Below are 15825 nucleotides of genomic sequence, written 5' to 3'. Positions count from 1 at the left end.
TTGTGGAGTGTTGGGATGTCCTGAAGTAGAGGAGGATTTTGACATTATTAATGAAAAAATAAAAAATAAAAAATAAAAGGAGCGGCAACGTGCATCTACCCTGATGGAAACATTTGTAAATGCGTAAAAACGTGACGAGACATAGGGATAACATTTGTGATCCCCTTTTTATATTGATACTTATGTATTTGATTGTTTTCTTTGATTTTTTTATTTTATTCTTTTTTTTTCGGGGGGAGGCTTCTTTTACAACTAATTAAAAGAAGTACTTCAAACTGCCGCAATCTTTTTTCTTTATTAATGGTGCGTGTTTTCCTTGAATTACCACGCAGACGTTCACTTTGCTATATCAAAATGGTTGATCAACGCTCCAAACGTACGACCCTTCTTTAATGTTTTGCTCACGGCCCTTTTAAATTATTACTCGGCAGAAATGTGCTTAGAAGACTAATTTTACACTTAATTTCAACCCAAATTAACATGTACCGGGAGAACCAGTGGGATAATCTGACGTTCAAATATTGATCAAACCACATGTTCTTTCGTTGTTGTCGCACCCACAAAATCGCGATGACACGTAAAATGAAGAGAAGAACAAAAACCCTGCTCCGATCACGCGCATCGACTTTTCGGCTAATTCAATTTTAGTCCTTTCAATTATTTCACCAGCTTTACGGTGTTGGTAAAAGGTTTATGGTAAAAGACAAACTGGATATCACTGGGATATCAAGATTCGGTTTTTATCTGTCACTGTCGGCGTCTTAAAGAACACAGAATGACGAGACGTATAAAGCGTTCATTATTATTTCGATTTCAGGAAAAGCCTACACAATCTTTCAAGGATAATTCGATTTTAACCGTTGGATTCAGACATTACTCATCTCAGGAGGCTCTATTATACAACGGATTACTATCAGGGAATAAGTGGAAATGCGCTGCTGTTTGACTAGTAGGCTATTTCGGTTCACCGCTGCGTTTTTAAAAGTGCGGTTGAGCATTAGGTAGTGATTGAAGATGAGGTTTATGATTTAAAAATATAAAATAAAATGATTTGGCCTGTGTAGTTCCCCCCTCATCATGTCTCGTTATATTTTATTATTTTAATCTCAAGTAGTTATACCAATAGTTATTATTATAATAATGCCAATTCCACTACAAAATCCAGTCATTTTCACTGTAGGCTACTCTGCGCAAAATATTGCGGCATTCATATTAAAAAAAAACCCGCATCAAGTGTTTTAATGAGTAGCTTTTTTTTGGAGGAATAGATTATTTTACCATAGCTTTTTTGGTATTTATTCCAAAACGTTTATGTCCATCAAATTTTACTGTGTAAGAAGCACTGCGGCTGTTGATGTGATGTAAAACATTTTGAGAAACAATTTCCATCTCATGAATGTCGTTTTCTCAGAAACATTTCAATGTGAGAAACTCTTCATGCACGAAACGATTCTGTGTTACATTTAAGGGTTATTCTTCCTGGGTGGACCACTCCAGATATTCGACGATACCTTAAAGGAACACGTTGCCTTGGATCGGACGAGTTGGTCAAAACAAAAGCGTTTGTAACCGTTTTTTTATAAAATGCATATGGTTGGAAAGATGTTTTAAAAGTAGAATACAATGATCCACACAAGTTTGCCTCAAAATTGCGTGGTTTTCCTTCTACTGTGCGAACTAACATGGTCGGCCATTTATGGGAGTCAAAATTTTGACCCCCATAAATGGCCGACGTGTTAGTCGACGAGGTAAAAGGAAAACCACGCAATTTCGAGGCATGTTTGTGTGGATCATTGTATTCTACTTTTACAACATCTTTCTACCCATATGCATTTTATAAAAAACGGTTACAAACGCTTTTCAAAGACCAACTCCACCGATCCAAGGCAACGTGTTCCTTTAACAACACTACCACCTTTTGAAATGAAATGTTCACATGTTAAACTTTGGTATTATGTTAACATTTGCACAGGATTAAAATATTCCAACGGTTGAATTTTTTTAAAGGTATACTTTGCTTTGCCTTAAAACCTCACAAACCTTATCAAATAACACTATTGTGCAAATAGATTTGATAGTCTCATGGAAATTGTATAGTTTCAACTCAAAAATCCTTCAAAACCGCCGAATAAATGAAGAAGTTTTCACATGTAAATCAATAAATATACAGGATTAGCAAGGATAAAAACCTTCATTGTTTGATTCTTTTTCTTTCTGATTGTGAAGGTCGTACTGGAACCTTTTTTCTGTGAACAATGTCCCTCTGAAATGAAGTAATATTCGAGAAAACTATGTATAACCTTACCTATAGAATGCAAGAGTTGTCTCAATCAAACTTACGGACAGTGTGTTTATAAACATGCTAAAACAAGTTGTGCTTGATTTTTCACTATTTTCTCCGGATTCACACAACGGATTAAAGGGAAGGTACACGTTTGGTTATAACTGAAAACAAATATTGAACTAAAAACTGAGTTGGTAACAAGCATTTGAGAGCTGTTGGTAGTATAACAAATTGTGGGAAACGACTCCCTCTGAAGTGACGTAGTTATTAAGAAAGATATTATTTCTCACTAAAATATTAAAAGACTTCTAGCTAGAAGTATTTTATTCCCATGAAAGCACACACATTCGTCCGACAAGGGTGTTTTTTCTTTCATCATTTTCTGGCAACTACGATGACCAATTGAGCCCTAATTTTCACAGGTTTGTTATTCTATGCTTAAGATGGGATACACCAAGTGAGAACACCGGTCTTCGACAATTATCAGCTGTACCAATACCTGTATACTCCTCTTTTAATTGCTCGTCGGTTACTTTTACTTCTCGTAATAATTTAGTCATCCATAATAAATAACGTTTACACAAGTTACACTGACATTGACATTCTCAAACTAGACACAGGATTTGAATCAACAGATTTGAAGTCGGCAATGGGGGACAGACAGGCTTGGAGAACCATCGTGATTCGAGGACATCACTTGACTTAAGCACACAAGTTTAATAGATGTTATTTGCACAGTGAATACGGAATACTAATTTTAGGTATACCCATACACCGATGTGTACTGAGTAAACAGTGCTAGCACACATCGGTGTAAGGGTAAAACCAACAAAATTATTTATAAAAAAGTGGTTTTTTTTATGGTAGATTATTTCTGCTGCAGAAAGGCCTGTATTACAAGAACTACCACCTCAAACTGATATCCTTTGACCATAAAACCTTCCAAGCATTTAGTGCCTGTCTACTTCTCTTTACAACTCACTGTAATCGAAACACCTCACAAGACACAATCCTAGTGTGAAATGTGGATTTACACAACTGTTGAAGCTTGAGAACTCTTGGTGTTTCCAGCGTGCGAAATATAAACGTCGGTTCGATTTCTGTGTTAAATATATAATGAGAGGGGCACTTCCAACCGGGCATAAAATGCCATCTTGTGTTTGGACCTTGCAACTGAAAAGGATGGGCAGGCCTCTTTGTGGAGAGTGTGTATATATTTTTTTCTGAGGGATTGTATGGATGCGAAGTACAAGCTGGATTAGTTACAAAGTCCCTGGCATTTAGCAACGAAACTCAGGCCTCTTTGTGGAGAGTGTGTATATATTTTTTTTCTGAGGGATTGTATGGATGCGAAGTACAAGCTGGATTAGTCTCAAAGTCCCTGGCATTTAGCAACGAAACTCGTTACATGAATTTTTACTCCGGATCAGAATTATTATATTATTATTATTATTATTATTTTATTTCTCTTCACAAGCTCAATTAAATTACACACAACAGAGATATACAAGAATATAGAGAAGGTTAGACCGAGGAGCAGTCTGACCCAGCCGTCAATTTCACAAAACTATTCCTATCTTAGGATTAATCTTGGGACTTAGGACGAGTCCCGACCCTGCACTGTAGCAGGCAGACCTTGAGATTGATCCTAAGTTAGCACGAGTTACTCGTCTTAACCCGAGGTAAGACGAGTCCTAACTCTTTGTGAAATCGACCCCAATTGGAGCCACATCATACTTGGGGTTGAACTGTAAGGGGAGCAGTTTTTTAAACAGCCCCTTGCCCAACCACAACATTCTCCTTAACACTTAAATCAAATTTTAAAGTTGTAATGATATTCTTTTCTGTTTTTTTGTTGTTTTGTTTTCATTGCAAATTAAGATTCTTAGTACATTCTTCCTGGGCCCAATTTCATGGCTCTGCTTACCGCCGAATTCTGCGCTTATACGATCACGATTCCCCGCTTACGTGCAAGCGCCGAATTTCTGCGCTAGCCTTGTAAGCGTAGAATGCCTAGTAAAGTGGAGTACGCACGCGCAGAAGCCCAAATTCGCCGCTAACCCGTGAAATACGCTTGCCGTAAGCACAGAATTCCCTGCTTCCGTTTGCGCCGATTCCGTGCTTACGGTAAGCAGAGCCATGAAATTTGGCCCAGGTCTTTATTTGGGGTTTTCATCATATTTTCATTGAATGTATTTTCTGTTTTAATGATTATGAATTATGTCCCAATGAAGCAGTAATTTTTAAATAAATGAACCATATAAGCCATAAAGATGCATCTCGATTCTGACGCGCGAGTTTTTAAAGTGTGCTACAAAGCACGTGCTTATACCACTACTGGAACAAGTGGTGCAACAGAGACGTGTTGAAACACAAGGTAAACCGGAAATCAAAGTCATTCCTGGATGATCCTTTTCACTTTGCATTAATCACTTACATTTGACGAGCTTGCATGATGTCTATAATTGGAACAGTTTGAAGGGAGTGAACGAGGCTGAGACCGGGGCCATCATAGGCCAGGGCCCCAGTGGACTCCACGCAATTACAGGCATACGCAAAAATCAATTAAATGCGTTTGGGAAAAAAACACGAACCTATACAAAAGTGATAGGCCTACATTAAAAGAGCAAAGTCCTGCCCCTAATGCATTTGACATTCAGACACTAGTGAGAATAAATTAAAACCCATGACCTTATCTAAAAAATTACTTAAAATTTAAAAAATTCTGACGAACTCTGTTTAGTTACAAACAGGACAAACCGACAAACACAACAGCTGTATATTAGTTTTAGTGTAGTACACCTCATCTCTTACTGTAATGTTTCTTGGATTTTCTTTTTGTAAAATAATACGGAGATTTAGCTGCACGTAACGCGAGCAAAATAGTGAACGTAAACGTCAGAAAATTGTGTCGTTTCTATAGGTGACGTCACACTTTGGGCTTATTTCATGCTCACGTATGACATCTGCACGTACGGACCTGACGTGAGAAATGGTATCTTCACAATGCTAAAAACATGAGATTATTTACAACAAAATCTTCTGACGTTCACGTTCACGTTTTTGCTCGTGTAACGTGTCGCTAAACCTCACTATATATATTTTGTAATCCCTAATGTATTTGTATAGCCTCATATCCATAATAACATTAATAAACATAACATTTAATAGTAGTATATTGTACTGGAAAATATCCTTGATTATTCCTAAATGTCATGAAAATATAATCTTAGCGTTTCCTTGTTCTCATTTTCGAATGAAACGAAAACAATTATTGATACATTATTTATAGATAATTTTTTACCCAACCTCCTACATTGACCAAAAACCGTGTTCCAAAGACACAAAGATCATGCAATTTGATTAATCAGTTCCTGGTTTTATTGTTCTTTCCAACCGTTGACAATGACACATTGTTATTTCGTTTTTTATTTTAACTTAAAGACAAGGTATACCTTTGGTATTTGGAACCGTTTGATCGGTTTAATCCTATAAAAATGTAGATCACAATCAGACTTTAATATAATATAAAACCAAAAATTTGGGTCAAGTTTTTGAGATATCGTCGAAAATCCAGAGTGATTTTGTCCAAGCAGGACGTATAATCCCCGATTGAGCGGTAAACGCTTCTTATGTTTATGTTAAGGTAGAAAACCTGTTATCCTTTTTACATAACCACATTCTTTCGAAATTAAATTTTCTCAAAACACTTTACACTATCGCTGCTGATAGACTTCTAACCACAGATGTTCATTGCCATTCATTTAAAAGTTGAAGGAGGATGAAATAATGAAAATCTTACAATAACACGTAGGCTGTAAATATGTCTTTTCCTGACACGACCTGAACCTCCCGTTCGCGACCCAGTTATCCGACTTAAAACATTCGTCTGGTACAAACAGATGTATAACATTCATTGAAATTAAGACATGCGCAATTGCGGAATGAATACCTTTTAATCGTCCATTAGATTCCTATAATGTTACGGAGTCCACAATAAGAATAATGTACAAATTGTCATTGAACTCACGATAAAAGCGAGCAAAGCAATTTCCCTCCCTTGCTCTGGTTCGATCATCACTCAATAGCTTAGATTAGTTTCCCTCAAGGAATGTATGATTGGTAAAAAAAAAGGGAATTTGTTAATTCCCGATTGAGGCATTATGTTTCTGATTACTGGAAAGTATTTATTCCCCCTCATCATGTCGAATGGATTTCCACCGGATTAATTAAAGGTGCATGCGGTTCAAAGGCACTAGACATGTTTGATGATTGTCAAAGACCAGTTTTCTCACTTGGTGTATCCCAACATATGCACACAACAACAACTCTGTGAAAATTTGAACTAAATTGGTCATTAAAGTTGCGAGAGAATTGAATGAAAAAAAAAAACCCACCCTTGTTGCATTACTTTGTGTGCACTCTTTCAGATGCATAACAAAAGGCTTCAGTTGAAGTCTTGTATTAATTGATTGAGAAAAACCTCTTTCTCAAAAACAAAGTTACTTCAGAGGTAGCCGTTATTCACAACATTCAGCATGTAATTTTGTAAATTGCCTCATCGGGAGGTATTCAAAAAGCAAAAGAACAAAAATGCCAACTTCTTCTAAACAGCTGTCTACGAAAATGACCTGCTTATCTAATTGTTACTTGGTTTTTATTGGCCTTTCGTTTTTCTAGAATGTACCCATGGTTCAATGACTAGTGGCTTATTCGTCCCCTCAGTTAATTGCAATGTTTTTAAAATGTAAACTTGTTGTAAATCACCCTTTGGGCTGCGATGACAGTTATTTTAGTAAACAATTTTAAAATCTATTTACATATCCACGTGTTTAGGCGGCATTATAACACAAACTACAATCGTAATAAATGCTAATAGATATTCATTTGTATTTATTGCAAGGATATTGAATACAGTTCAAGGAAGTCGCGGGGGCAGCCAGTCGGCTTCGGCATCCGTGACGAAGTTAATCTATTATACATGTGTGTGGAAACATCCAGATATCTACTGTCGTGATTTTCACGTTGGATGCTTCATCTCACCCGTGTCATTTGCACAATCTGTGTAGCTCTATACAGTCCTGAATCTTAATGTTTTGGTTTGACATTTACAATTAGTCTTACCGTATGAAGTAATTAGATCGCTGTCTTCAGTGTGCACCTTTTTCAAATTGAAAGTAAATGTACCACTGTACTTGTGGTAACACCGTGTGTTATTTATTCTACTCTGCGGCAGTAGAATATAAAGCAAGACAATTTCCCAAGAGAACACAATCTACCCAGCACGACACATGGTGTTACCTTAAACAGTATACATTGATACCTCACCATGCAATGCCTCAAATTCCATGTGTACCACATTTTCAACTGATAATTTCTGCCATCCAAGAAAAAGTGATGCAGTAATTTTAAAACACAACGTAATTGATTTTCTGTTTTGCCCAGTCTAGTTTAACCTAAATATTAAATTGTTATTATGGTCTACAAGAATACAACTCAATCACAGTTGAGTGACGTTGTAATACAATTAAACCTTTAAGGATCTTGTGGAAGAATTGGTGGCGGTAAGTCGTAATAGAATTTTAGTGAAAAGAAATTTCCTTTTTTGTATATACAAGTTTCTTACATTGAATTTTAGTCTTTATTTTGTTATAGCTGAAAATGTAGTCTTGCTGAAATGTGGCGTTTGATGTGTTTTATCATTTTATGTATCATGTAATACGCCACAAAGAAGACAGTAAAAAACCTCCTTTGCTACTGGCCGTGGTGCTCCATAATAATGATCCAATCAAATTGTTGTTTTCCCAAATACAAGTATCCTAAAGATATAAACTGTCTAAAGATAAAATCACGAAGCATGAGGTATGCATATACGAGTTCGCTGTACGCATGCCAATTTGTAATATTCACTGACGACCATACTGTTGACCAAACACTGAAAACTCGACTAGTCCCTTTGCCGCCATTTTCAACACTGCATTTTGTTGTGACAAGTCGGCGAAGACACTTCAGTCTTAATCGAAAACTTTCCATATCTCTTTGGAGTGTTGGTTCTTAAAGGCAGTGGACACTGTTGGTGTTTTACTCAAAATAATTGTTAGCATAAAAACTCACTTGGTTATGAGCAATGGAGAGCTGTTGATAGTATAAAACATCGGAGAAACGGCTCCATCTGAAGTAACGTAAAGGTTTTTAAAAAGAGGTAATTTCTCAATAAAATAATAAAATTCTTCGGCTAAAGCCTTTTATTATGCATCTGAAGGCATGCAACAAGTGTGTTTTTTCTTTTACTATTCTCTTGCAAATTCGATGACCAATAGGGCTCACATTTTCACATTTTTTCTAATTTTAATTTTATTTTATATGTATGTTGAGATGCACAAAGTGCGAATACTGGACTTCGACAATTACCCAACGTGCCTTGTGCCTTTAATACTTATCAAAGCATGTTTACAGAGCTTCATATTTTCCGTGTCCCGAAACGGAATGGGTGGTTTAGTTTGCACCTGTAGACACACACAAACACCGACTCAGCGAGCACGACTTGAAAACCGAAAAAGTAACTACACGAGGGCCTAGGGAAAGACATATAAAAAATTACACTAATTCTCACGCACGAGTCGTCAGCTTGGAGCTTTTTAACTGATTCGGTTTGATTAAATTTGCTCTTGTTTGTTTTGCAACATACATACAGATTGAGGTACACTATAGTTCTGCTGTTAATTTTAAAAACGAAACAGAATTTTAATTTCCAGTGGCATTTGATTTTACAATTTGCGCGGGGACAGTCGAGTACAATAATCATCAATGATTCAATTACTAGTGGTTTGGGGTTCGGTATACAACAAATTGATTTAATTTGAAAAAAATGTATGTAAACATTTCGATTTAATCTGCTGAAATGAATTGGTAAAAAAATGATTAAAAAATATTGCATATGGACTTTGAAATGTAGTCACAAAATTTTATAAAGGAGATTATATTACATAAAATAGTGAATTCAGATTTAACCCTTTGTGTTTTGTCCTTACAAGAAAATTTTGAAATTTAATTGGTTGTTATGCTTTTCAACTTGAATTGGAAACCAAAACCCCAAATATTTTTCAGCTCCCAATTATCCTCTCTGAATGGCTGTGCCGTCCACAACTTGGGCTCCAAAGTCAAATTATACAGACGCAAATACGTCATCACCAGATCCATTTCATTGTTACTTTACGGAGGAAAATTACTCAACTCATATACTCACTATAGTCAACAACAAAATACTTTTTTTAAACTGAATTTGACGACATTTCGAACCACCGGTCACCATTACAAGCCCACGGTCACCTTTAGAGCTGTATGTTTTCCCCAAAGAGTACTCAGAGATTTGTAATTGTGGTCACTTAAAATAAGCTTCAGAAAAAATACACAGAACGTGTGTCTAACGATGCTCGCAGGGAAAAGCACCCATTCCGTTTTTGACGATCGTGCCCGTATCAAAAGAAAGATAGTAAATGCACTCGGCATCGTCTTCCGTACTAGGGTATATAAGGGGTTACAAACAAAACCACTTCGCCGTGGTTCTTAAGTTGAAAAAAATGACCTTAAAACGAACTCGATGTTTTGCAACCAATGGGCAGTCAGGTTGGCTCAGTGGTTTCTTTCCATGCTTTTCAGCTCTGTGGACCCCGTGGTGGATTTCACAAAGAGTTAAGACTAGTCTTATCTCGACTTAGGACGAGTAACTCACCCTAACTTAGGACTAGCTGTACGTTTTTAATATGACTTAGGACTAGTCATAAGATAGGACTAGTCCTAACTCCTTGTGAAATCGACCTCCGGTTCGATACCCTGACCGGAGCCTTGCATGTGGATGGAAATACACCATACAGCAAGAACAGAGTGCAAATGCAGTCAGGTTGGGTTAGTGGTTTTTGTCCCTGCAGTTGACCTCTGTGGGCCCCGGTTCGATACCCGAAACCGGAGCCTTGTATGTGGATTGGGGTTTTCAGTCCCTATACCTAACTGCTTTGGTTTTCCCAAAAGGTTTTCATTCTTAAAACTTAAGTTTCTTCATGGTCTTTTCTACAAAAGGTTGGTGAGATGTTTTCTAAAGGATGCTTTGGCGACTAAATGGTTCAGATGCACTATTCAAATTCAGAATGCAGTGCTTGTTGTTTCATCTTAAACCGGCAGTTTGAAACTCGTCAAAGTTTAAAGAGTTTATACTAGTCGAGTACTGTAAGGTTTACCGGGGCATGACAATTTCCTGCGTGTAAAATGCGGTATGCTATAAGTATGAACGTCTGCCCTGGAACAAAATTGATATTTACCCAATCATGAACATTACACAGTTATAGGTGATTGAAGATGGAGGGAGGGTAAAAGCTAATTGTACTTACCTAAGGTGATCTGATAGCGACCTCTTCCCCCACCGCATCTCTCCCATCCCTTCACCGTTGCAATTGATCGGGGCCGGGGGGCACCCACCACCGTCACAGTTCGTTGCAAGACACACCATCAGTAGTGTGACGAGAAGCCAGTACGCAAAACACTTCTCCGCCGGTAGCATTCTGAAGCGAAAAACGAAACAAACCCCGAATAAGGAACTGGCGTTGAACGAGCAACCGAGTCCAAGTTGTTCTTATGTTACAAATTCACTCCGTCTGGACGTTTATAGTCTCTGGCAGAGCTTATGTGGTGTTTAGGAAAACGCTCCCCGTGTGTCAATCCGCTCTGCCTGTACCCAACATAGAAGTCAGAACGGAGAAAGATTCCTAAAGTCCCGGGGATTTAGTTCTCAGAGCAGCACGATAGGTTTCCCAGCATGTATAAACCAGACAGCTGATGGAGAACTACACGACAGAAGAAGAAACAAACTGATGATAGTCAGGATGTCTTTATTGTCTCGCGCTATATACTTGTCTCGCGAAGTCGCATGCTCTACCTGTGTCGTGAAACAATCTGTTCAGCACACTGTCGACCAGTCTGTCCGCAGCTTACGGAGCGAGTTATACGTACTGCGGATGGGGAAGTGACACCCACGTGTCCGCAGACAAATTGCTTTTGTGTTGGCGCGCTTTTAACTTACCGTGCTTTCCCAAAGACACACCCATTATGACGTGCGCGCGTGTGCACGTTGTTCTTTTTGTTGTTTAGGGGTTGTGTACAGTTTTGTTTTAACGGACATGCGCTGTTGTATCTAGGACACTTTTATGTTGACTCTACATGCATTCAAGTGGTATACATGAAAAGCATTGGCCGTCGCTTAATAATACTTAAAACAGATGATCATGCCAGAAAATTAAGACAGTCCGGTATTAAGAAAGTTAAAGATATAGCAGAATACAACCGTTACGGTAAATGTTGAATGAAAGAGATGAATCCCACATTTGACATTTTTCTGTAGCCTATGGTTTAAACATCAACCAATAATTATTTCATCAGAATTACTGCATATCAGATTGAGACGTAGTAAGGGAATAGTGGTTTTTGATGTTTTAGTGGAGGAGGGGATGTTTTTTTTTTTTTTTTTTTTTTAAAGGTAGTAAGTTTTGAGTGATTCGGACCGGAAGGTATGCAGGGAAACACCTACTGATCCCAACCCATTGGATCATTGGATTATTATAATCTAACAATTTGCTAACATTTTTCCCTTACTATTAGACCTAGTACACCTTTGAAACAAGGTACTTTATTCATACTTATTCGTATTTTACCATACTGTTGGACCGTCCTAAAACACCTTTTAGATTCCATACCATAGGCATGAAAAAAACCTCTTAAATAAATGAGGTATGTTATCCATTATTTAGACTTGCAAAATACCTTAAATAATAGAGGTATTGTATTAAAATACCTTTAATAATAGAGGTATGTTATCTATAGGGGCCTGAAAATTTGTAATAACAGAGGTTTCCTATCCATACTACCAGACCGACAAGATATCTTTAAGAATATGAGTAATTTCATTTATTTAGGAGAGTTGATTGGCCTTTAATCTAAAACTACACACAAACATCAGATCAGTAAAAATAGACAAGGATAACTCAACGAAATAACATTAACTTAGCGCGGCTCTGAAGTTCATATCTTTTTAATAAAACCCATTAATAACGGTATTGAAATATCACTATAAAAATTAACAAGTGTCTCTGAAGTACCGATATTATATTATAACATAATTATGGTCATGAAACGCTATCTCGCTTTAAGTCTCAGTATAACTTCCGGTTTCCCTGTGGTACATCAAACGTTTTTTCATTAAGAGGGATCCTATGTGTGCTTCACTTGCTAAATATAGCTCCATTGTTTACTTTAGCTAAATATAGCTCCATTGTTCAGAAAAAATCTATTGTGTTGAAGTGACAATTACGTCTCGTCAAGTGGTAAGACTGCATGACTTGTAATTACGAGGGCTGGTTCGAATCCTGCCAAGCTAACCGCCGTTGTTCACAATGGGTAGAATAGGTGTTGTCGCGTATTATAATTACTGAATCACATTTTAGAGCAGTTATGTCCATGCAGAAAGAATAATCCGCAATGGGAGACTTTCAGGACGCTTTGTGGCAGCAGACTTACCAGGTAAAATCCATTGTTCTCGGTAATGTGCGCAAGCTCAGAACTATTTAAACAATGAAAATTTACTTGGTAAGTCTGCTGCCACCTAGTGCCTCAAAGTCTTCCATTGGAATACACAATGTGAGAAACGTGTATGACAGTTACGTTTCCCAGATTCAACTAAACAAATAACTGATAAGATAAATATTGATATTTTTCCATAACCACATTACTTCGAAGTGAAATGTATCTAAAAAATGCTTCATGTTATTGAAGGATACACTACTTCTACCCAAAAGTTGTTACTGTTAATTTGTTGTGTATCTTATGTCTGATTTATTTTCAGCTTAAACTGTTCAGCCATCTTGTCGCTTTTATTACGAACTCGCTGTGTCATGTATTATGTTCATCTGTCCCTTTGTCTGTCTGTCTAATTGTCTTGTTTTCTTGTCTGTCTGGCTGGTTTGTTTTACAAGCTCATGCTTACCAAAACGCCCCGTACTCTATTAATTTATTAATGTTAACTCTTCCTTAAAAAAAAATGTATTGCTTTAACTGTCGTGTTTCTCTTATGGGAGTATGGAAATAAATATATTCTTGAATTGAATTGAATTGATTTGAAGAGTGATTACAAAACGTACCTTCTCTTTAAAGCAACAGAGGATTATATTTTCTAAATTTGCCAAGTGCAAATCCATAGCGATTTTATTTATTTATTTAATAATTAATTTAGTTATTGCAATAAGTTATTCATTAAATGATTTATTCATTACTCAAATTGATGTTTAATTTATGTATGATTCATACCCAGGGCGTGATTTTCTAGGTAAACGGTAGATAACGTGATTTTTTTTTTAAATGAATGGATTTTCGCAATAACGACGGCTTGAAATGTTCGTGTTAGATTTCAATTTCGCAATAACCCACATTCAATCCAATTGAGTTAAAATAAATTAAAAGCAATCATATTTTAGCACCAACAAACCCACGAATTATATACCGTGTAAATAGCCTACCTGTATTAATTGTTTCCCCTACGCCGATGTGTGTTAGCACTGTATACTAAAAACAAAAAAACTTTGTTCTTACGCCAAAATAAAAAATCAGCCAGAGGAAATATGTATCTGTGATATTTTGTAAATCATCCTGAATCGAGCTCAATTCAAGTCATTTTCAGCCGAGTGCACTGCCCCTAAAATGCACCTCGAGGCACAAGAGCCTGGACCATGCTGCCCCCATTCCCACCTCGGCATTTTCGTCGATGTCGAAACCTCCTCATCTTTTATAGATTGCAGTTTTGTCTTACCCTAAACCTTCCCCTTACTCAGTCTGTCCCCTTTGAATCCGTCTTGGCCAAATCCCACGTGGTCCTCTTCTCCTTGCGTTTAAAACACATTTCTCCTTCTCGCAGATAGGCACTCAAAGGAATCGAGAAACCAATAGTTGTTTTCGAAGCGTTCACTCTCATAACCAACACCCGAGGCGAAAGGGAGAAAAAACCTGACCTGTTTTGCAATCGGTAAGAAATAAAGAAGAAAACCCCCAAACAAATACACAAAAATTGCGGTGAACCGGGGGATTCAAATCACAAAGAGTGATATGATGTCTTGATGCAACAACTTTCGAGAATAAAGTGCCCGCCAGTAGAGAAAGAGAGAGAGAGATACAGGGGAACAAAAAGAGAAAGGCAAACCTTTTTATCTATAATCACAACTCTCAATTTGGGACCGATGTAGACGCAGGAAACGCTTGAATTTAACTCTCGTTTCTCTACACTGAAGTGTTCAAATGGATAAATAATTGAATAATTCAGTGCGTGTTGCCTCCCTGTGTTTGAGACAGATAATACGCCGTGTTAACACCAATCAAAGCTCCATGGTCGTTTTTATTACAGGCTATCATGAAATAGTAAAGACGCATGTGATATAAAAAAAATGCCTTCAGCAAGTGCGGTCATTGCGTGGAGAGTTTGTATATCATCTCAGATCTCTCAGTTTGAGCTTGTATCGTGCAAATCTCTGTTTAACGAGCGCTTATTTCACCGCGCATGGAGGCGATTTCGAAGGGGGTAGAACGAGAACATTTACCGGAAGATGAGAGAGGGGAAGTGACGACGGGGGAATAAGACGGACTTGGAAAGGCTGTCATTAATTTGTGAAGGATCTCCATTTTGAGGAGGCTTTGTATCTTTAGTGCCGTCTTTACACCAAAAGCGTGAAGACAGACACAACATTATACACAATACTTTGATTAGTTAAAATCATATGCGGAGCGTATACCTTATGGTAGTTTTATTATTTTTTAATACTCAAAGAATGCATGATTATAAAATACAATTTATTTTGGTTAAATCACTGCAGCTATTGATTATGTATAACATTTTGAGAGACAATTTTTCCCTTCTTAGGATTGTAGTTTTCAAGATAGGTATCCAAACCGTTTCAATTATAAGAAACACTGCAGCTGTTGATAATGTACAACATTTTGAGAACCAATTCCTTAAAGGAATGCAATTTTAGAGGGAATGATTCAAAAACATTTTACCCGAGAAACGCATTTGCTTAAAGGGAAGGTACACGTTTGGTAATTACTCAAAACAAATATGAACTTAAAAACTGACTTGGTAACGAGCATTATTTTGAGATCTGTTGATAGTATAAAACATTGTGAGAAACGACTCCCTCTGAAGTAGCATAGATTGTGAAATAGAGGTAGTTTCTCACTAAAACTGATTAAAGACTTCTAGCTAGAAGTCTTTTATTCCTATCTGAAAGCACACAAACTCGTCTAACAAGGGTGTTTTTTCTTTCATCATTTTCTCCCAACTCCGATGACCAATTGAGCTCAATTGTCCATAGGTTTGTTATTTTATGCATATGTTGAGATACACCAAGTGAGAACACTGGTCTTTGACAATTACCAATAGTGTCCCTTCCCTTTAAAACGTTTCTCAGAGTGTGTGTTTCAATCACGGATTATTCTTCCTGCATAGACAAACC

At 37.2% G+C, this 15825-nt stretch overlaps 1 protein-coding gene across 2 annotated transcripts in view; it reads right to left on the bottom strand.

Annotated features, from left to right (window-relative positions):
- Positions 1 to 15825, bottom strand: part of LOC139937273 (uncharacterized) — a 70146-nt gene that overhangs the window by 27344 nt on the left and 26977 nt on the right. For both annotated transcript variants that reach the window (XM_071932375.1, XM_071932374.1), the window contains exon 2: positions 10669 to 10839. In XM_071932375.1, coding sequence (XP_071788476.1) covers positions 10669 to 10839 — 171 coding nt within the window. The remainder of the gene's footprint in view (positions 1 to 10668; positions 10840 to 15825) is intronic.

Source organism: Asterias amurensis, chromosome 5 (assembly GCF_032118995.1).
Source record: "Asterias amurensis chromosome 5, ASM3211899v1".
In the NCBI taxonomy this organism is placed as follows: Eukaryota; Metazoa; Echinodermata; class Asteroidea; order Forcipulatida; family Asteriidae; genus Asterias; species Asterias amurensis.
Note: the sequence above shows the minus strand (reverse complement) of the source record. Positions and strands in the feature narration are given on the sequence as shown.